The sequence below is a fragment of the Hippoglossus stenolepis genome, chromosome 3, assembly GCF_022539355.2.
Source record: "Hippoglossus stenolepis isolate QCI-W04-F060 chromosome 3, HSTE1.2, whole genome shotgun sequence".
NCBI classification, from domain to species: domain Eukaryota; kingdom Metazoa; phylum Chordata; class Actinopteri; order Pleuronectiformes; family Pleuronectidae; genus Hippoglossus; species Hippoglossus stenolepis.
Window position 1 is genome coordinate 13,481,514 of NC_061485.1, and position 21,391 is coordinate 13,502,904.

General features: G+C 40.1%; 1 protein-coding gene across 1 annotated transcript; it reads right to left on the reverse strand.

Moving 5' to 3' along the window:
* Positions 1-2,507: 2,507 nt before the first annotated feature.
* Positions 2,508-21,078, reverse strand: LOC118105000 (sodium- and chloride-dependent GABA transporter 2). Its single transcript, XM_035152363.2, has 15 exons — positions 20,691-21,078; positions 20,183-20,367; positions 19,113-19,247; positions 16,770-16,910; positions 16,191-16,272; positions 14,550-14,682; positions 12,292-12,426; positions 12,067-12,170; positions 11,511-11,635; positions 10,643-10,755; positions 10,412-10,549; positions 10,118-10,220; positions 7,430-7,530; positions 5,675-5,845; positions 2,508-3,254 (listed from the first exon to the last, which is right to left on the reverse strand). Exons 1-15 carry the CDS (start codon positions 20,696-20,698, stop codon positions 3,105-3,107), a joined length of 1,824 nt encoding a protein of 607 aa, XP_035008254.1. The 5' UTR covers positions 20,699-21,078; the 3' UTR covers positions 2,508-3,104.
* Between the last annotated feature and the right edge of the window lie 313 nt (positions 21,079-21,391).

The window sequence follows — 21,391 nt, forward strand, 5'->3', positions numbered from 1 at the left end:
CTTACTCTTGTTGAGGGTTAAGGGCAGAGGATGTCACACCATGTTAAAGCCCTATGAGACAAATTGTGATTTGTGAATATGGGCTATACAAATAAAATTTGATTGATTGATTGATTGATTGAAGTGATTTTGTTGAATTTTATTAAATTTACATCCATAAGATACTGAAAACAAAGGAATGCAAAGTGGTTTACAGAGACATGGTTATACATTAAAAATTAGATTTAAAGACATCAAAAACAAGGCTATTGTAATGGACATTTAGTCATTTGTGGATTTGATATTGCATGAGCAGACGTCTATGTGGAAGATTGACCAAATTGTTTATCTATAAGGGCAACTTTAGGTTTATTATTATTTCTCAGAGACTTATGGCCTCTTGAAGCCTTAATGATATCTCTTTGCAAATGGTTTTGATTTCACATCTGGGGTCTCACTCTAGGGGTGATCCACAGAGACGTGATGGCAGGATGTCTCCTCCACTGATTAAGGAGGGTAATAAATACCTTTACATACCCAATGGGAGGGGGCTGTGAGTTATAAGAACACCGATTTCTCCTTTGCTCATTTGTGAATGTCATTCAGGTGATGTGTACGGTGAGTCCATCTGCAGATGCTGAATTAATGCTTGATTCACAGAAATTGCCACCACAGCTATGAAAAGTGTTGCACAGAGGATAGAATTAACATTAGAAATAGAACAATGAGAAGACATTAATATTGCATTTGAATTACAAAAGTCAAAACCCACAGAGCTACAGACGAGCAAGAACATGAGGGAGCTATGCACGTGGAGAGAGTGAGATGATGGATGGGTATGTAACAGGTTACATATTTATCTTTTCATGTAATATATGCGTGCGGCAGAGTAATGACAAGTCAGAGTGACTGTTTCACACTTCAGGGTGACTGACAGGCCAATATCCTGCTGTACCTGAGGGAACACTTATTTAACACAGTGAAAATGTCAGCTTTTAAATCAGGTGTTCTTGTCATGAACAGTAATTACAGAATGGCACTTGTGCGATAATTCATACGAGTAGACATTTAAAGATTATGACTGTGCAGGTTTAAATATGCCCTGTGTAAAACCATGACAGTCTGGTTACTTATTGGTTTTAATATATTACTGATATTTTCTATATGGCATGCTCCATTATATTACTTTATGTACTGTATGTTTTCAAGTATTTATCCAATCTTCAACTAGTAGGAGCTGAGAATTAAAAAAAATCTATTTGTTTGTCATGTTTTCACGATCTAAGGCCTTGTACACAATAGACTAAGGGAGGCTGTGGCTCAGGGTTGTCCACCAAGGTTGGTAGTTCGATCGCCAGCTCCTCCAATCACCATTGCTGATCAGCGACATGGGTTCGGGAGACAGGAGGAATCCCAGACACAACACAAACGACACGTGACACAGAAAGTGCTTTTTAAAATTATATTATCTTTATTGTATAAACAAACTCTGAGCAATACATTATCAAATTGGCAACAAAAAACAAACAGTACAAATCAGAGGCTGAACACAGATCAGTAAAATTAAGAGAACACAAGAAGTGTCAGAGCTCTAATCAGAAATATACAATGTGTGTGTTTTTGTAAATAATTAAGGCTTGTTTGATTTTTTGCATTTCAGAGCATCTTTAAAACGAGTTAACTCATCCATGAAGGCTAAGAACAGTTGTGTGGCATTAATATACATCTGCGGATAAATTCTTTAGCCATAATAATCGTGTGGTTGTACTTAATTTCCCTTTTTCATCCTTTATTATAACTTCAAACGTATACTCACTATCATATGATAATAAATGATCATATATCTCACTCTCAAACAGAAATTATTTGACATCAATGCTGAATCTTTTGTCTCAGAAACGTTAAACATGAGCACCACACTGCATAAGTGCAGTTACACTGAGAAGTAGGACATGAAGTGCACAGTCAGTTCCTCAAAGGGGTTAAAAGTAGAGTGTAGAACAATACACAAATTGCACTCGATGGCGGCCATCTTGGTGAAACCACCAGCACTTAGTGGTAGTAGTCAAGAAACAAATGGTGGAGTAAGGACACGTCGTCTGCATCGTCTGGTACTTTCAAGGCGAAGACATTTTGGTGGGAGACGATCATGCAATCATGTGGGACAACTCTGTCCTGTCAGAATTCATGCACGATGCAATACGTTAAACTGTTTTACATGCAAGTGTGCTGACTGAAGTATCTGACCGGAGACGCAGCAAACGTTTGACCAGTTTGAGTGCACTAGCCAGGCTAATAAAGTGCACTTCATGTTGCCACGCCTGTCAGTGTGAGGCATTGGCGACACTTTCAGATCGCGTGTTTGAGGTCACAAATACTAAGTGCTGATTCGCCAACACTGATCCACAATCTCCAAACACTGTCTGCAAGTGAAGAATCTGAGCTAAACTCGTGTTGTGTGAACGAGGCCTTCAGAGTCATGGCTCACGTTTAAGAGAACTCAGTAGCATGACTCAGAGACACTGGTAGAAGTTTCAAACAGTTCACCTTTATTAAGGCTCGGCAGGCAGAAAATGGACAAGGGGCAAACATTAGGCCAAGTCAGAGGTCAGTAACTAGGCAGGCAGGTAAACAGGCAAAACATGCAGGTAGAGACAAGCAAGAACAGGTGAGGAGGCGGAAGTGAGAACTATAGGGAGGAATCGAGGGGCATGCAAAAGGCAGGGTTGCTGCGGGGGGTTGGGGGGGGGCAAGGCAGGCTCTGAAATGACAGGAGAGTTAGTAAAAGGCAGACAGGAAGTGAAAGAATGCATGAATGAACTGTGACACACGTGGACAGTAAATATGTGGATGGACGTCCTGATCCTCCATGGAGGTAGGATACTGAGCTGACATATAAAACTGGTGATTTAGTTTCATCACACAAAGGTTTGCTTAAATTAAAATAGATTTAAACACTTTATAAAACTCTCACTGCTCTTTGTGCGTCTAAGACAGTGACACATGAATCCTTACTGATTGTGCAGAATGTATTGCTCTCTATTATGTCTTAGAAACGCTTAGCTTTGTAAATCTTAGACTTTATAATAAAACACCGCATATAAAACATCCAAAGGTTCAGTGCCTCAGCCTTGCATCTCCATGGAGGATCCACCACTTCCCTTGTATTCGTTGGCAGCAGGAGTCAGCGCGTTGTCTGGGTTCAGAGGACATTGCTCAGGTTGGTTCTCTGTGTTTTGCGTCTGGTTTTCAGGACGGCAAAGCTGCATGAATTTCTGCGGAAACAGCGTCATACAACAATCAATTCACAACAGATCCATCCATTCATCCCCATCCATCCATCCATCTCCAGTCTATCCATCCAGAAAGGTGAGGCATGACACAAGGAAGAAACCAGTACATTTTGTGTGGATCCAGGATTTTTTTCCCCCCCACTTTCTTTCACATTGTCATTAATTTCTCAGAGAAACATTTATGGATCTTGATTAAAAAAAAAAGTCATGTTCAGGGGACTGATATTTATAAGGAAAATATCTGATATCCATTATAAAAATCCAGATCTATTGAAGAATGTGGTTTCATAAGGAGGCTGTTGGGCCTTGGCAGAGGTATGCACTCTGGTTCAATGTAGGCCTGAGGTGACTTATTGGCTAAGAGCCCGCAAATTATTGTGCTGTTATTTCATTTATAAAAGAAATTATTCCGCAGGTTAACCACAAGGAAAATTGCTGTTGGTTGCAGCATAACCTTTTTCAAGATAAAAGTGACATGCATTCTGACATTTAGACCAGTATCTGTCAAACTAAAGTGTGGGAAAATGAGCCTGTATGCAACACAGCCACAAGGTTAAATGGTGCCAGCAGAAAAAAGACCTTACCACTTCTTAAACCATCTTGGCATTAGTGTCAAGTTGAGTAACTTTTTCGAGCTCGGAGGTATGTGCAGCTATATCTCCTTGATCAGCCAGAATGTCTGAAGGGCCTCTTGAACATTCTGTTGATTAAATTGAGCCTGTTGCGCAACAGTACTTGTAACTGTTGTGCAGTATTTAAATTAGTCTCACGTTTAGATTAGGGAGTATTTGTTTTCTGTTTGAGTGAGTGGCGACAGGTGAATGTATTTATGCAGTGTAGGAGTGACCTGTTAAGACAAACAATGCTGATCGCTCTTAGTTTCTTTGCAATGATTTTCTTCACCACCGTATACAGCAGGAGATCTGCAGGTCCTGAAGTCTCGTAATGCAACAATAAAAACCTGGAATCATCTCTTGCCTGCAAGTTTTTTGCAAGTGGTGTCAGGCTGTCAGGAGACGTTTAACACGTGTACAAGGAAGTAAAGTAAAAAGAAAAAGTGTGACAGTCGATTGTGCATGCAGGAAGAGTGATGGGTTTATTGTTTATAATCATATTACTGATATAGCCAAAGTAGCTATAGAAAGCTTATTGACTCAAGATACATTTTTATAGAAATGTATGTGATAATCTGGATACAGGAGACATTTAATTGACTGATACTGGACGAATAAATTATTTTAGGTCTTGTTGCTATTGATTTTCCACCAATCTGATTTATTGATCAGAATGACATAATAAAAAAGGGATTAAATTGCATTCTGGTCTTAAATTTAATTGTATACAGTATGTATTATATTAAAAGTATTTCATGCACTTGTTTTTATTACTGTTCTACAGAAGGACGGTATGATGTGGTATGAAAAAATCTTGTCAAAATCTATGTTACTGTGAATCATTAAATGAGGTTTAAAAAAATATTTTATAAAACACTTTGAGCAAGATTGTTGCAACATTGTTGATTTTAAAAAAAAGTGGCACCATAAAAATGTTCAGTTCATTTCATCAATGACTCAGATCTTAAATAGCTTGTTCAGGCCTTTACAAGCTTTACAAATGCTCTGACTCCTCAGTCCTCGTCTATGAGCTGTGAACACAAACTCTCACTGAGGTAAAAACCTCTCACAGAGAAGAACGGACAAAACTTCCACCAACATGAAGTGAAAGACTCTTAGTTGCTACAAAAGTGTTCACAACTTTCATAGTTGCCAGAGGAGGTGTTAGTGCTGACCATGCAGAGTTTACAAACTTGTTTCTGGCCCTTTTGAATTTATTATTGTCAAATGTAAGAAAAAATGCTAATAAAGTTGGCTAATCTTGCTTAAAATATCAAAGCAACGTTACACTTAGATTAACTTTATGCCTTTTGGGGTTTGAGTCACCTTTTACTCACTTACATATTTGGTGATGGACATTTTTGACCTGAGGCACCCAAACCTTTTCATTCTACTGTAACTAATTAATCACGTCAGGAGTGTACTGTTAAATCCAACCTGGGCACTGAGGAAGAATAGCTCAACATTTTGGATGCGCTCCATTGTTACAGCCGTACAGGACTCTGTCCTTTAGGTAACAAACTAGGTCGGCTCCCATAGACTTATCCCTCCTGTGTTCCCTTCTAACCACAATCTGCTCTCAGGCAAGTCAAAAATGTCACAATAATACAAATTAAAGCTGTGAAACTGAAAGTACACACGAACATTTGAAAATGAGAATAAGATCTCCATCTGCAAATTAGAAATTGGGGATTAATAAAAGCTTGTTTAAGAAAAAAATACAGATTCACATAAAAATAACTGTCAGACTAATAACTGATCTCGTAGCAAGAATTGCTCAGCACATACCTGAGATATTGTTCCTTTCATCTGAGTAAGTTTGAAGATGATCCACAGTGGAACCAGGAGAACGCAGAAAAGTCCAAGACACCAGCCAAGGGCGTAGGCCCAGGTCGGGTAGGTGTAGGTCTTGTTGAACTTGAGAGGTTTGTACTTCACCAATGAAAAGACGAAGGTGCCCTGAGAGCAAACAACACAAAACAAGCTTTTTCCATAAAGTTTCCCTGAACAGTTTTTAAAGTGTTAAACCTGATTCATAGTTCCCTTGTTCAGACTGAAAGTAAAGCCCGCTGATTTTTTGGAGCTGGTTGAGAACACTGGTTGTCTCATTTTTCATTTCCTAATCAATTTCTGTTACAGTTGAGGTGTACAGGTAGCCCCAAAATGCAGAAGCAAAGTTCAGGTAGTCAAACAAAAAGTATTTTAATAGAACAAAGGGGTCTTGCAGAAAAAAAGGTTCAAAAGCAAACACGGTCCAAAAAACTAGGATAGAAGAAAAAAAAAAAACTAACAAAACATAGGAAACACCAGGAACAAGATGACACTGGAAACCTGAAAGCGATAGACGAACTGACAAAGACAAAAGAAAGGAAAGCACTGAGGGGGGGTGAACACAGGTGAAAACACATGAGGAACAGGTGCAGATGATCACAAGGGCAGGAAATAAAGCTACTGGTTCACAAGGAACATCATTTCAAAATAAAACAGGAAGCGGACAACTCAGGGGGAAAAAACACTGAACACGAACGTAAACACAAGAAACCAAAAGAGTGTCATGACACATTCCTCTTGTTCATTATTGTAAGAACCAGGTTTGTTTGGTCTTGCACATTCATTCACCTTTTAGCAGCCATTTTACCCATTTGGCTTCGAGGTTATTGAAAGGGGCATCTTCCCCAGACCAGTCAATGTGAAGATGAAATGTTGGGTTGTGCAAACCTGTCCTCTGTGCTTTCTGATATATACACAAACAGGTGAAGGACGCCCTACCAAACTCCATAGACCGAAAGCTGCGTGATCTCAAACCAGGCGACTGGATTGCGGTGAGAGACTTGAGGAAAAACTGGAGAGCACTTCGATGGAACGGGCCCTACCAAGGGCTCCTCACCACAGAGACGGCAGTGAAGGTCGCAGAAAGGACAACCTGGATACATGCAAGCAATTGCAGGAAGGTTCCTGAGGCAGGAGAGGATTCTTCAGAACAGAGCATGCATTGATGTCAGTGAGTGAGCCTTCAGCCTTCAACCACTTTGTGCTCGCAAGGAAGGAGGGGTGTGAAAGCCTCTAGGGCTACACGCCTCTAAACTCACAAAGAAGCGGCCCACTGATTAGAGGTTGGCAAGGGTGACACTGCTGATAAACAATGGTGCCGACAATACTACATTTATTAGTTTGTTTCATTTGGCAAGAAGAACAAAAGAAGAAAAGGTCAATGTGGTTTCTGGATTATATTATATGAAGACTCAGGAAGCTACATGGTTTTCTCTCTGCATCTCCTCCCTGTAGAGAACATGTATCTCTATCTGGACAAAGGGCTGGGAATGAGGAGCAGAGAGGAAAAGAACAGATGGATAAGTAAGAGCAGGTGTGGGTGTGAAGGGAAGCTGGAGACCGACAGGGGAGTGGAGGGAAAAGGTCTGAAGAGATGAGGGGAGGAAGTGAAGACATGAGGCTGAGGGGAACAGCAGCGCAGAAGACACAAGCAACACTATAAGACTCACAAGAAACACTATCTTTTTCATCTTATGACTAAATTTCACTCACCAGACAAACACCAGGGGTAATGTAAAGCCAGCAATACTTCATCAGTGGCCACGGACGATAACCAATCATGTCTTCAATGTTGTCATAGAGACGGTCTGCACCTGTTTATTATGAGGAAAGAGAAGAGTCTGTTTTAGTTTCAAATTTCTAGAAATAAAAAAGGTGTTCTGTGCAGTCACCCAGAATACAGAATCTATTTCAAAACACCAATTCAAAACGTTTTCTCTATTTTTATAATAGACAAAAATGAATAATAATGATTAAAAGCTGAGAAACTGTTAAATTATACAATATGTACTTCGTAGTATCGACTTGTACGTTGATCCGGGAATCTGTTGGAGCCACTGCTGGGTCACAGCCCCCAGTGCTCCTATTACCACTGGGATCACATTAGTCTTGACCTTCCACATTTCTTCCAGCTGTTCTTTAAACCCTTGATACTTCTCAATCTTTTCGTGTTCCTTCTTTCTGATGTTGCTGTAAGCCGGTATTGCCACATCTACTATTACTGCCTTCAATCCCAGAGAGAGGGGGTATATGCAGAGGATGTGGGACATATATATATATATATATAAATTAATTAATGTGTAACAAATGTGTAACAAATAACAATGATGATTTACAGATTATACTCATTCATAAAAATGACATATGCACACCAAAAAAGCTAAAGGAAATTAAGTGGCATTATGTAAGAGTTAAGATCTGTTGTGGGTGCTCTTGTTACAGTATAGTTTAACTTAATCTTACTTGGCTGAGGTTAATAATAATACAACTATATAAATGTTATCAGCCTGAGGCCACACCCCTGTGAGGAAGCAGGCCCAGTTAATTCCCTCCTGACCAGAGGGGGGCAGTGTGAATTATGTGTTTTTATAAAGGGAAAGTGTGGAGCTCACATAGATCTTTTGTTTTCATTCACATTCAGAGACTGAGAGCTAAAGAGACCACACTCTTCTCAAGAGGATCTGATGTCGATCAGGCTTAAACAAGCTTAAACAGGAGTGATGGAACAAACAAAGCCAGATATAAAATAGAACATAGGAAATTAAGTGAAGACAAAGTGCCACACGAGTGAGAAGAAGTAAATGTCATGTTGTAAACCCAGACTTTTGTGTTGGTGCAAAGTGTTGCTGTAGCTTTTTCAATAAAAAGGTTCAAATATATTTGCATCAGCTCATTCTTTAGACTTGGTTAAAAAAAAGAGAAGAAGCGCACCACTGCCTTCGGGCCTGTTCACTTCCAATCTTTATGTAGGTGAGAGGGTAGATAAATCATGGGCTGATTTGAACCCTTCCTGTGGTGAAGCAAATCCACAGCATGGCTAAATGTGGAGTTCAACTTTGGTGAACCCGGACCCCCCCAGTATTCGCCTGCTTTCAAGTTTACAGTATGTGACCGAGCCCTTATAGAGGGGTTGAAGTTTCACAATGACGGGTTCTACGACTTTCTGGATATGTTGTGATAATTTGAAGTCCTGCTGGGGATGCTAGCTCTGCATCTGAGGGGGCAGAGCACCATGCTGGGATGTGCAAGTGTACAGTGTGCAGTGATTGGTCGACGCCTATAATGAAAATCAAATGACCACAAAGCGACAGGGAATTATGGATGAGACTAAATGAGAGACGCAATGTGACAGCAAAGAAACAAAAGTGACGACAAAAAGTACAAAAACAACTAGAGACGTACAATGTCCACAGAGACACAAAGCACCTATCGAGGAACACAAAGTCAATTCAAAGAGACACAAAGTGACAATAAAGATATGAAAAAAGACACACAATTTCCACAGAAATTACAAGACTCTAAACTAATGGGATGTGAAAAGACCATGAAACTACAGAGACACATAAAGAAACTACTACAGAGACGCAAAACAACCATAAGGAGACACAAAATGACGACGGAGAGGTGAGACACAATCATAGATGACTAGTCTGTGCCTGTCTTTTTCTGTGTGGGTGTCCTGCTCCTGTGATGGGGGCTTTTATCTGTCGGTACCCGGGGACCTGTTATGTCATTAGTGTGGAAAGTCAGGTCGAGTGGGATTGCACAACCGGTGGTTTGGCAGCAGAGGGTGCTATCCAGAGAAGACCAGTTTATGCTTACATGTTGCTCCAGCTCACAACAGAGGAAAATATATTCAGATGTTTCAGATTTGCTGGAACAAACTGATACAAACCAATTGAATGCTTCATCTTGTGGCTCTGATCTGTGCTTCACAAAGCGTGCTGTTCATCATTAGCTAATCAAATTTACTTCTGTCCAAAAACGGATAAAAGGCTTTCAAATAATTTGTCACACGGAATATGTACCACTTTAGCTATTAAGTGAAAAAGCTTTAGTTTTCAGCAAACACTTATCTCATTTAACCGTAAACCAACCATTAAGAACCTTGTGATTTGCATGCATCATGATGAAAGCAAGGGGCAGCTGTGGCTCAGGGGATAGAGCGGGTCGTCCACTAATGAGAGGGTCGGCGGTTCGATCCCATTCTCCATCATTCCAAGTAAGACACTGAACCCCAAAACCCCCAAAACTGCTGTACCGGCAAAGTGTGAGTGATGCACATACATACATACATACATGCACTGTATGAATGTGAATGGCAAAACTGTACTGTAAAGCACTTTGAACTGGAAAAGTGTTGTATAAATACATTTACACAGGATAACCGTAATGACTCACCGTATATCCATCCAATCGCCATCGACTGACACACTGACAGGAGGAGAAGATTGTTGCCGCTGCAAACATAATGGTCAAAGAGTTGAAGGAAATACAAGCCCCCCTGCAGGAAGAGAAAGGTTTGGTGTTAACTGCAGATCAACACAAAAAAAAACCACACACACATATTTCTTTGTAAAAGGTCTTTTGAGAGTTCAGTATTTGTTCTTGGACAGTTTACCAGTTGGCTTTTATTCCCAGTGAATTGGCCAAATAACACTAAACGTTCTGGGAGAGAACAATGAGAGCTTTCACCTCTGTGACGAGGAGGAGGCCGAGAAAGAAGAACACAGAGCAGAGACACAGGAGCAGCAACTCCCGACGATAAGGTCTTCGAAACACTGTGGGAAACATGTCCGTCACTGATGTCATCAGGCACTCCAGGCTCACAAACTGCCAGAGACACAGACCGATGGGCAAACTTTATTTAAAAAACAAAAACATATATTGACTTAAGTTTGGAAATTCTTTTTTTTTAAATCTCACCTGTGTATCTGCACCCAACAAGATGACCATGACAAAGAAGCATATAGACCATAACTGAGGTAAAGGCATCATGGCTACTGCACGTGGATAAGCAATAAATGCCAACCCAGGTCCTGTATTGACACATATTGTTCATATTTTATGCCACTTGTACAATTAAATTCAAATAATACTTATTTGCTATAGTGCTATTTGATATATACGACAGTAGTTTATTTAACCGGCTATTATCCATATTTTTATACTAAGTGGGTCAAAACAATGATAAACTGAGCCTCTAGCTAAAGCTTCAGGTGATTAGGTATCTGCAACAACTTCACAGTTTTGGTTTGTACACCACTTTTAATATCTGTGTTTTTGGATCAAAGCAGGCAACTGCAAAAATCTCAAAAAGTGTAATGTATATATTTACTGTAGCTGGTGAACATTGTGGAGCGTTTAAGAGTTAGAGACCAAAAACAGAGCCAAAAGAGAGTGAATATCTTCTGGAGGTGTAAATGAGCAGGTGATGTTATGTAAACATTGGGTTCATAACGTGTTTTCACTTGTCCTACGTTGCCTGAAAATCCATTATTTTAGGAAATGATTCACTTTAGTGTTTGATTCAACAGAACATAAAACACACTGAATGAGTGAAATTCCGAAGATAATGCAGCTGAAAATAACCAGTGTGTCTTCACCCAATATGCAGCATAAATGTGTTAAATTATAAATATGTACTAATTATCAATAACGTACGGCAGTTCAAAAGTCATGAAGAATAAAAAACGTTTTTTCAGTCTTACTGGGAAACAGAGGGTGGATCTGAGGAAGTGATCCCTTACAGTATTGTAACATTGTAACACAAGGTGTGTGCTGGTGTTTTTACCAGAGGCAGCTACTTCAGATATGGGCAGTCCTTGTTCATACGACATGAATCCCAAAACCGAAAAGATTGCAAACCCTGCCACAAAACTGGACAAGCCGTTCACCAGACAAAGAACAAATGTATCTCTGAGGAAACAAAGAGACAAAAAACATGTGTTATTATGTGTCTTTCATTTATTCCATCTTTCTGAGGATGTAGATTGAACTTTTTCGACTCTTTTAACTCATGTCTAAAAATAATAAATGATTCTAAAATGGTCAGTGTGTATGATTTAGGGCAGAAACTAAATATGATATTCATTATTACATTTTTATTAGTGTATAATCACCAGATGTAACACTGTAACATTATGAAGAAAAAATGAATTAAATCCAATAACATATCAATCAACAATAACAATAGTTTTAGTTGTGGTCCTCATTAAGTTTATGTTGGACACAAAAAGAGAAAATCTAATTATCTTTAAATTTCTAGAGTTTCAGGACAAGCCAGTGTGTATTTTCTAAAAGAATGAACTCAAACACTGTATAAAAGAACAAATGCAGAAAGCACTTACTTGTAACAATCATTGTTAAACTGGTTGTAACTACCCAGAGCGGTCAAACTCCCCTGACATATGCCAAAAGAGAAGAGAACTTGTGCACCTGCATCCATCCAAACCTGAGCACATACCGAAACATGAATTAGTAAAAGCCTTACAAATATATGTGTTTTCTTAACATCTGGGCTGAGGGGGCAGCGCGTCTCGGTATTTATGTTGAAGAGCTGACGTTGTACTTACTTGAGGGTCCACCAACCTTGTAGGGTCAGGATACAGGTAGAAGGCTATGCCATCCATGGCTCCTGGTAAAGTGACTCCTCGAGCCAACAGAACCACCAACATCAAGTATGGGAAAGTGGCTGTAAAGTAAACTACCTGTCAACACGAGACAAAGGCAGGTTTTTGCTTTTAGTGCAGAACGGCTTGCGGAGTTACACAAAACACAAAGTAAAGATCAATGAAAGAACTTCCAGAAACTGCAGCTGCTTCAGAGGAATATTAAATATGAAAAACCTAAACCTACCTTTCATTCTTGTTTGGAGGCATCTGCATTTGCTTTTTTTTGTCAATGCTTTATTTATTTTTCCTTGAGTTGTTTTTGACTCCACTGGGTGTAATCTCCCACCACTAGAGGAAATCTACAAGGCCAGACTACAAAAGAATTGCTTATTGTTTTAAAGGACCCCTCCCATCCAGCTAACGGCCTTTTTAATTTCCTCCGCTCTCATAATAAGACTGAAAAAATGTTAAGACAAAAAAACCATAGTAGTTTTTTAACAAAGGGCAGCCAAGCAGCTCGTCTTTTATTAATATGCACTTTATCTAAGTTGAGTCTTACATTTTCTGGAAGGGCTGTATGCGAGAGCGCAATAAGTCTGAGTCAGTTGCTCCTGACATGATCAGGAACTAACCTATTAAAATGTGTGAAAAACATTCGCAGCGAGTGAAGACGTGTGCTGATAACGTTTCTAACATGCAAAAGAAACGAAATTTGTTGTAAACAAAATATTGTGATTTCCGAAGTGGAATTTATGTAACTGCCTCCTTCATGCTCTCTCGCCTGAAAGCTCCGTGAACTAATCTGCTGCGTTCTTCATGTCTGAAAGGCAAACTCCGAAAAATAACCAGACTTAAATCCAGGCGCTCCCTTCTTATCTATAAATTTCATTTATTTATTTTAACATTTTATTTTATTTGCTTTAAATTTAGGCTAGTTTTGTATTTATCATTCTATTCTTTTAAGTGCTCATATTTTACTCATGTGTTTCATACTCTATGATGTAATTTGATGTTTTTTTGGTTGAGCTTGCCAAGACAAATTTCTGGCGCCATGACCAAGTCCTGAAGGCCACAGCAGACACCATCTGCAGTGGGATTAGCCACTGAAAGAGCCTCTGCCCAGTGAAGAGGACCAACGCTTTCATCAGGGCTGGGGAGAAGCCAACATCAGCTGCCAGGGCCACCTCCTCTGGTCTGCTAGCAATGGCACAAGACTGGGAGCTGAAAGTTGACGTGGGGAAGCGACTGAAGTTCCCAGAAGCAGGTCATTCTCCTAGAACTCACTGTTCCCTGGGAGGACCGTATTGAGGAGGCCAACGAGAGGAAGAAGGCAAAGTATGTGGAGCTAGTCGAAGAATGCCGAAGCAACCGGTGGCGAGCGAGGTGCAAGCCCATTCAGGTGGGATGCAGAGGGTTCGCAGGCCAGTCCCTCTGCAGGGCCTACAACATGCTGACCATCACAGGGGCCAGTAGGCGAAGGGCATTCAAGGTGGCCACAGAGGCAGCAGAAGTTGCATTAAGGTGGCTGTGGATCAGGAGAGGAGAACCGTGGGTGGGGAAGCGCTACCTGGACAGGAGCCGGGGCTTGATCAACCCCGGTTGGGTCGCCTGGGTGAGGGTGCTTGATTGTTGAAAGACCCGAAAAACACAATGTTCCCAGATAACATCACTGACGATGTGAACAGGAGCATCACAAAGTGATGGAGTTCACAAGTAAATCAAAGATGATGATATGTCAATAAAGTTTTGAATCTTGAATCCTATAGCCGTGATTAGTCAATCAACAGCAAAAATAAACTGGAGCTATTTTTTTTCGAAGACACAAACATTAAAATTCTCTGATTTCAGCTTCTCACATTTGAATATTTTCAGATCCATAGTTTTCTCTGACAGTAAACATTACATCTTTAGTTTTTCACCTGTTTATCATTCACAACCGTCAATCTGTCCCTTTACGCTTTGAGAAATGAATTGGTGAGCAGAAGAGCTCACTGCTCATTTGGATGGAGGCTTGAAATATTTCCATTTGGATATTGATTACCACATAATTTCCATAGTAAAATCCTTGCCATGATTTTCTTTATAAATAAATGCTCTAACAAACAGAACACATACATCTTGTATTGGAAGAGGTGCTGCTGCAGTTTCACGGGGTTAGATCAGAAAATCAATCCCCACACTTAAGTGTCATCTTCTGAAGGAATCACTCGTCACTCTACCTTTCCAGTGGATCTCACTCCTTTCCAAACACAGAAGTAGCACAGGATCCACGCCAGCAGAAGACACAGGGCCAACTCCCACCTCAGGCTGCCAACCTCCTCAATCCCTTGAGATATACCCAGTACTCGTCTCCTGAAAACAAACACATACGGCCATAAGTATTATCGTGCCACATTACTGCTGATAGTGAAGAAATAAACCCTGGAAAGTTTATTCAATACTACCAATGTTTAAGAAGGTTATTGTGATAGTGAAGAAATGATTGATTAGTGTGAATGATCACATGGTGTTAGAGATAAAAATGTTTTTGTCCTCGCAGAAGTAAAGATTCAGTGACAGGGGATGAGTGAGACATTTATAACATTTAAAAACTACTACACTGCTTATTAACATTAGTGCTGCTGTGCACATATTCTGTATCAGCCCTCATTCTCATTTCATCATTTGTTTCATTTGATCATAGATGGTTTTTGCAAATTCATGTTTATTTTATTGTCATTTTGAGCCTGTTTCTGAAACAGTTTCACTTCATTTAGATCACCTTCATGAAACGTGGACCAGTGGTTCATGGCGTAACTGAATGTGTTGCATGTTGCAGTATCTGCCAAATTTATCTGTATCTATCGGCAAAATACTTTATGAGATGCACCCATTGACCGGGGTGGTGCAGCAGACGCGGGCAGGAGATAACACATTAAAGCTGCTGCCGAGATCACGTGTTTTGGTCAGAAGCACATCGACACAAGCCAAAGCTCTTATCACCACCAACTCTCTTGACATCTTGGTTAGTGTCGTCTATGTATTTGGCTGCTTTTTCAACCAGAAATGAAAGTTTGGTTTTCAGAAATTGAGGTGAAACGTCATGATCGACAGCTGAGACTGTATCGCAATTGGTTGAGCACATATATCGATCCCCTGATTGCTACTGCTTCGTTTGTATCCATAATATGTCAGCTTCGTTTCTGGGCAGCGGAGTGAAGTGGAGACGTGTCGTCCATCTTCACAGTTTATAACTTTCGACAAAAATATGCATTTAGTTTTTGGTGTTTTAAGGGAAATCTACAGGCAGAATAATGAATTGTTCAACAGCCACCTATGTGACACTGGGCTGAGCAAAACACTAATGTCAGCATTCTAACCCGAGGTGATAATGGTGATAACGAAACAGTGATGGTGAAACATGCCGATATTAAACAGCTAATATGTTTACCATGCCAGAGAAAAAGTCAGAGGATGACCATAGTCGGGGAGATTCATTGTGTGGTCACCATGAATATTTGTACAAACTTCGCTGCCAATCCAGAGGTTTAGATATTTCTGGACGAACCCAGTTGACCTACTGCGTTGCTTCTAATGTGCACGCAGCCTACATTAGAGTCTACTGAGAAACACTCAGTTGTGATGGGCTAAACAACATGGACATGCAGCTCACCAGTGACCCACAAAATATGTTCCGGATTTGGTTGGACTGACCTTTCTACGTTCTCTCATTAAAAAGGGGCTTCCAGAGACTCTCGTTTTCAGAAAGCAGAAAGACAGAGAAAGAGACAAACAACAGGAGGCCAGTCCACCTTCGGTGTCAGAGCCCGTGGAAAACCTGAGATCGGCTACAGAAGAGGACAGGTGTGAGTCGCACTTACTCCCAGAATTCGGTTGCAGGTGTTGTTGCATTTGCTGTCCATTTGGAGGAAATATTTGTTTTATCAAATTCAACACAAGACTCTGAGAAAAAAAAAACATGTGATATTTTACTTAAACAAAGTGTAGAGAAAACAAATACCTGATAACAAAGACAGTTATGGTTCTGTATGTGTAATTAAAATGAATAAAAATAACAATGGAAGGATGCGGTATGTGTCAGGGATGAACCCATTAAATTTTGGCGAGCCTCTGGATCAGGGGGCGGATCCTGGAATTGTTTTTCCCTTTCTTTACCTTTGTGAAATAGAGCCTTTTTACGTTTTCATTGATTTTTCAGAGAATAAAAAAATCAAGCTTGTTTGGAGAACTGATATCTATGAGTGTGTGAAATTTGGCGCAGCTTTATTGAATTTAAGGGACTGTTGGGCCTTGGCGGAGGTTTACGTTCTCCTGACTGCCATTCTACTCTGTCAATATTATGATGAAGATATGAGGTAAAGACATATGTGATGTGGAACACATATACATGGATGTCCTTCATGCACACGGTTCATTTCTGGGTCTGTCTCCATGTCTACCTGTGTTCCAGGCGTTTCTGCAGCTGGCCCAAGGAACCTCGGCACTGAAAGATGAGAAGAGGTAGAAAAAGGCCCACGCCTGGATGACGATGTATGACACGGCAGCGTACGCAATCACCACCTGGGTAGCGTACCCGATCCCTGAGGAGACAAGACGAGACAACATCAATTACTGATGAAGATGGACACAAACAATGCTGCACCATTCATAAAAATCTGTATTATTAGAGGGAGTATTGTCATTTCAGTTGCGTCATAGTTTGTTGTTTGTGCCGCTGCTCAATTCACAACATCAGCGGGCCACATGTGTGCAGCGGGCGTTGCCAGGAGCACGATTTAAGTGAAGTTAGCGACATAGCGATGCCACGTGTTCTGAGGCGTATGAACTGGCTCGGGACAGACACGCCTGCTCCCAGTATGGCACAAAGCTTCAAGCTATAAACAAAAACTGAAGGTGAAGAGTTTCTTCTTCATGTCCAAGGTTGATGTTTCCTGAGTGACACGATTAGGTCTGGTGAAATGCCCTTTCAATTTTTGCTCCATTAAAAGATCAAAACTTACTATGGCAACTATTGCTTGATTCATCATATATCTCTGCGCCACAGATGTCTACTGTTGTGCATGTACTATTAAAAACACGTTTATTGTGAAATATATGTTCGACTATTTTTTTTGCAGCTGTTTGTAATTTCACTATTGCTTTATATTATAGCAAACAAGTGGAATTACGTAATCTTACATACTGCTGTACCAGTAAAGTGCATACCAATACTTATATGTAGTTAGTGGTGAACAAGATGTGATTTAATGGAGTGAAAGGATAACGAATCAGGATCTTACTTGTAGTACTTGTGGATAATTTAACTGCTGGATATGGATTCTACTATTTCATGGTATATATATACTGCTAAGCTCTTTAGGGCAGATGGAGTAATGAAGTCTGCATCACTTAATTCATTTTACGTGGTTTCATTTGAAAAATGACCAAAACCAACAAACAGGAAAACAACATATTTTACTACTCTGTAATTGTGCGGTGGGCTACTTAAAATAACCAAGAGGTCCATCTGTTCTTTTACTTTGAAAAAAAGTGTATCGTCAACGATACCGTCGTCCTCTAAAGTCGCGTCTCAGCTGTCACTCACTTCACCAGCAAAATTCAAAACTGGACACTTATTTAAGGCCTTGTGACTCTGCCTGTTGTCACCCCCCAAAAACAAAGCCCTGACCATCTCTAATTTATTTGTAACATGAACCACAAATGAAAAAAACATATCAGTACACAACTAGTTTAGTATCAAATTAAAATCTTAGAATTCAAATAAAAACCCAACGGAAAATATGTCCTAAGAAACAAGAGGGTGTGGATTTTCCCACAGGTGAGTGGTAAACAACAGAAAACACGTTTGTCAGGACTGATTCAGCAGTGAAGTACAGCTTCCTCTTTGTTCTCAAGTCAACCAACCAATAAATCTGTTAAAGCTCTGGTACAGAAGGTCATTGTTGTCTCATAAATATACATTGTCAGTTAGATATGCCTAAAAGCAAGAGCATTATCAAAAAATACAACCAATAAAGTAAAAGTCTAATCAGGTCGTGTTAATATTACAGTACGTCCGTCTAGTGACAGCAATAAATATCTACATTAACAAGTCATTCACTTCTGTACTGAGTCCATCCTCCCTTGACAATCTTCTGTCTGAAATGGTTGTGTCCAGTGCAGTTTGGTGCATTGGCTTTAGAGTTTACGTGATAAAAAGCAGAAATAATACTGAAGTTGCCCAATGCGTCTCTGAACAATCCTTCCTCATGCTTACTCATGATTACTCATGTACTTACTGACATTATTTGTTTCCTACAATTTAATACAATATACTGACTTCTGTTATAATATATTATGTTATATTGAGTTATATGGGATACGAGCATATAATGGGCAAATACCACCGAGCCAGTGACTCAGTGACTCACTTTTGGGTCTCAATTCCAGAGTATTTTACTTTCAAGAGATTATTAAATCAAATAAAAATTCTGAAATAAATTAGGTTGATGGACATGAGGTATGTTTGTTGGTTTTGTTTTGTATGATTGACTCTCATAACAGGTGTGGGAATTAAAAAAAACCCTGACCCACTCATCCATACAGCCTCTTCCTGTTTGCATCCTAACAATCATCAGCAAGCCATGTAATTCACAAAAACCTACAGCAAAATACTCCCATCATCTTTTGGGACAGCCCTCTAGCCTCTTATTAACCTGTGTCACATTTTCAAATTAGTTTTTGTACATCTTCACACACTGATCTCCTCTGTTGCATGATACACTTCTGTTGAAAACACTGACCTTCAAACAAGGGGCAGAAGTGCCTCCAGCAGGTGATGCAGCCCTGAGCCGTGAACTGGCCCATGGCCGTCTCCAGGAGGAACATAGGGATTCCACAGGTGAGCAGAAACAAGACATATGGAACTAGAAATGCACCTAAGAGAACAACGACAATGTAGAAATGCAATAACAAATATAGAAATTAATACAATTAATGAATACAAGTAAATTGATGGATTTTGAAATGAATGAATTAATGTCTGTAGAAATAATCAATAAACGTAGAAATGAATATATAAATCGATAAATTTAAAAATGAATAAATAAAGTAAAAAGTATATCGAAATTAATATAGATTTTAATAAATAATGTAAAATATATATACATCTATGTGGAAATAAATACACGAATAAATGTATCCATCAATAAGATAATGAATACATTTTGAAATAAATAAACGTGGAAACACAGAAATAGCCTTTGTCATTGCAACTGTATTCATTTAATCGTTCCTTTATACTTGTGTCATTTTATTGTAACAGTTTAATCAATCGTTATTTTATTTCTAAAAAAGACTTCTATTTGTGGCTTTAGTTTGTTGCAACTCTGAACACAGTGTTAGCCCCGGGTCCTTAATTGAAGGAGCGATGGTTTTTGTTCAAAAACCATAGATAATCCTGTCCTTACACAGTGTCTGTAGACAGACTGTGGCCTTGAACATCGTGACGGTGATGTCATGCTGCAGAGTTCAAGGTGGGACAGTGTAGTTCTTGTCTTTTTTTTCTGTGTTAACAACATTTTGGCCTCCACTTGGTATTCAAGGAAAGGAAATGTCCCTTGAATAATTCACAGCCGTGCTCTGTTTATGCCTCAAGGTTATTTTCCCACATTTGTTGACATCACAATCATAATGAGTGCAGTTCGCGTGGCTTGGCGCACGCACGCACACGCACACACCACACACACACACACACACACACACACACACACACACACACACACACACACACACACACACACACACACACACACACAAACACAATAAAAAGCATTTGTGTGTGTACTGTTTCTGCAGTGGACACCCTGCTCACCTCCCCCGTTCTTGTAGCACAGATAGGGGAACCTCCAGAGGTTTCCCAGTCCGACCAGGGTCCCTGCCACCGCCAGCATGAACTCCACCTTGTTCGCCCATTGGCCGCGGTCCAGCAGCTGATTCTTCTTCGCCAGCCTGTTATCTGGAGCGGGCACCTCCAAGCTATTTCCTTTGAGAAAATCCCTGGACATATTCAGACACAGAGGCACATTCATTCATATAGGAGAGAGAAGAAAACCCCCCCAACAGGATGAGGGCAAAGCTGAAATGTCCCGTCAGCCTCCTCACACTCTGTTACGCACAGACACAAGACTGGTTATTTGGGTAAAGCTATTCTAATTATTTTGTTTGTGTGCTCCAGGCATGCACGGCTGCGGGAAGTGGAAAGTTTCCCCTGAGCTGAGTTCATTTAAGGTGCATTCTTCAATTAAAGTGATGCATTTTGCAGCTCAGGGAAAAACAAACAAATCCCCCCCCCCCTAAAAAAAAGAACAACGGTTACTTACCCCTCCATTGCAAAGCCCCCCTCTCCCGAGGGTTGGTTCTATCCGCAGCGGAGTGATCAGTATTCCCCTCAGCTGGGTTCACAATGCAAACATGTCATGAGCAGAGCCAGGGTACAAGAGGTAAACGAGAAAAGCAGCTTTGGTTTCCGTTGGCTCCTCTTTTGATCCTGACTATAGTGGGGCTGCTCTGCGCACCATGCTGCCTCACTTGTATAAAAAAAAAAAAAAAAACTATTTGGCTCTGACAAAGGTGCAAGATTTACCCAGCCACTTCCCTGCTGTATTTTTCCACTGAGACAGGAATAGCTTGGGTCTTGAGATTAGCACAGTTGCTAACAACTAAACCAAATCAGCTGAGCAGCCTCCGCTCTGTCAGTGGGTGGAAACAAGCTTCATGGTTTTCTGCCAATTGGGAATTTGTAGCTTTGGATCATGGATCATGGTGAAACAACAGCAACAACAATAGCAGTGTGCAGACAGTCATCTGCTGTGGATAACAGCACACGAGGAGCTGGATTCATTTTCTATTCTCTTCATTTACACAGCACGTTATTATTCTAACACAGTTTCATTACAGTGTATCATGTACATGTGCAGCTTTTAATTAGCGTTTCTTTTCATTTTCATATTTAATCAGTTTCTTTACCAGCACATGACTCATCATTTATTCATAGATTGCACATTTTACTCCCTTCTCTGGT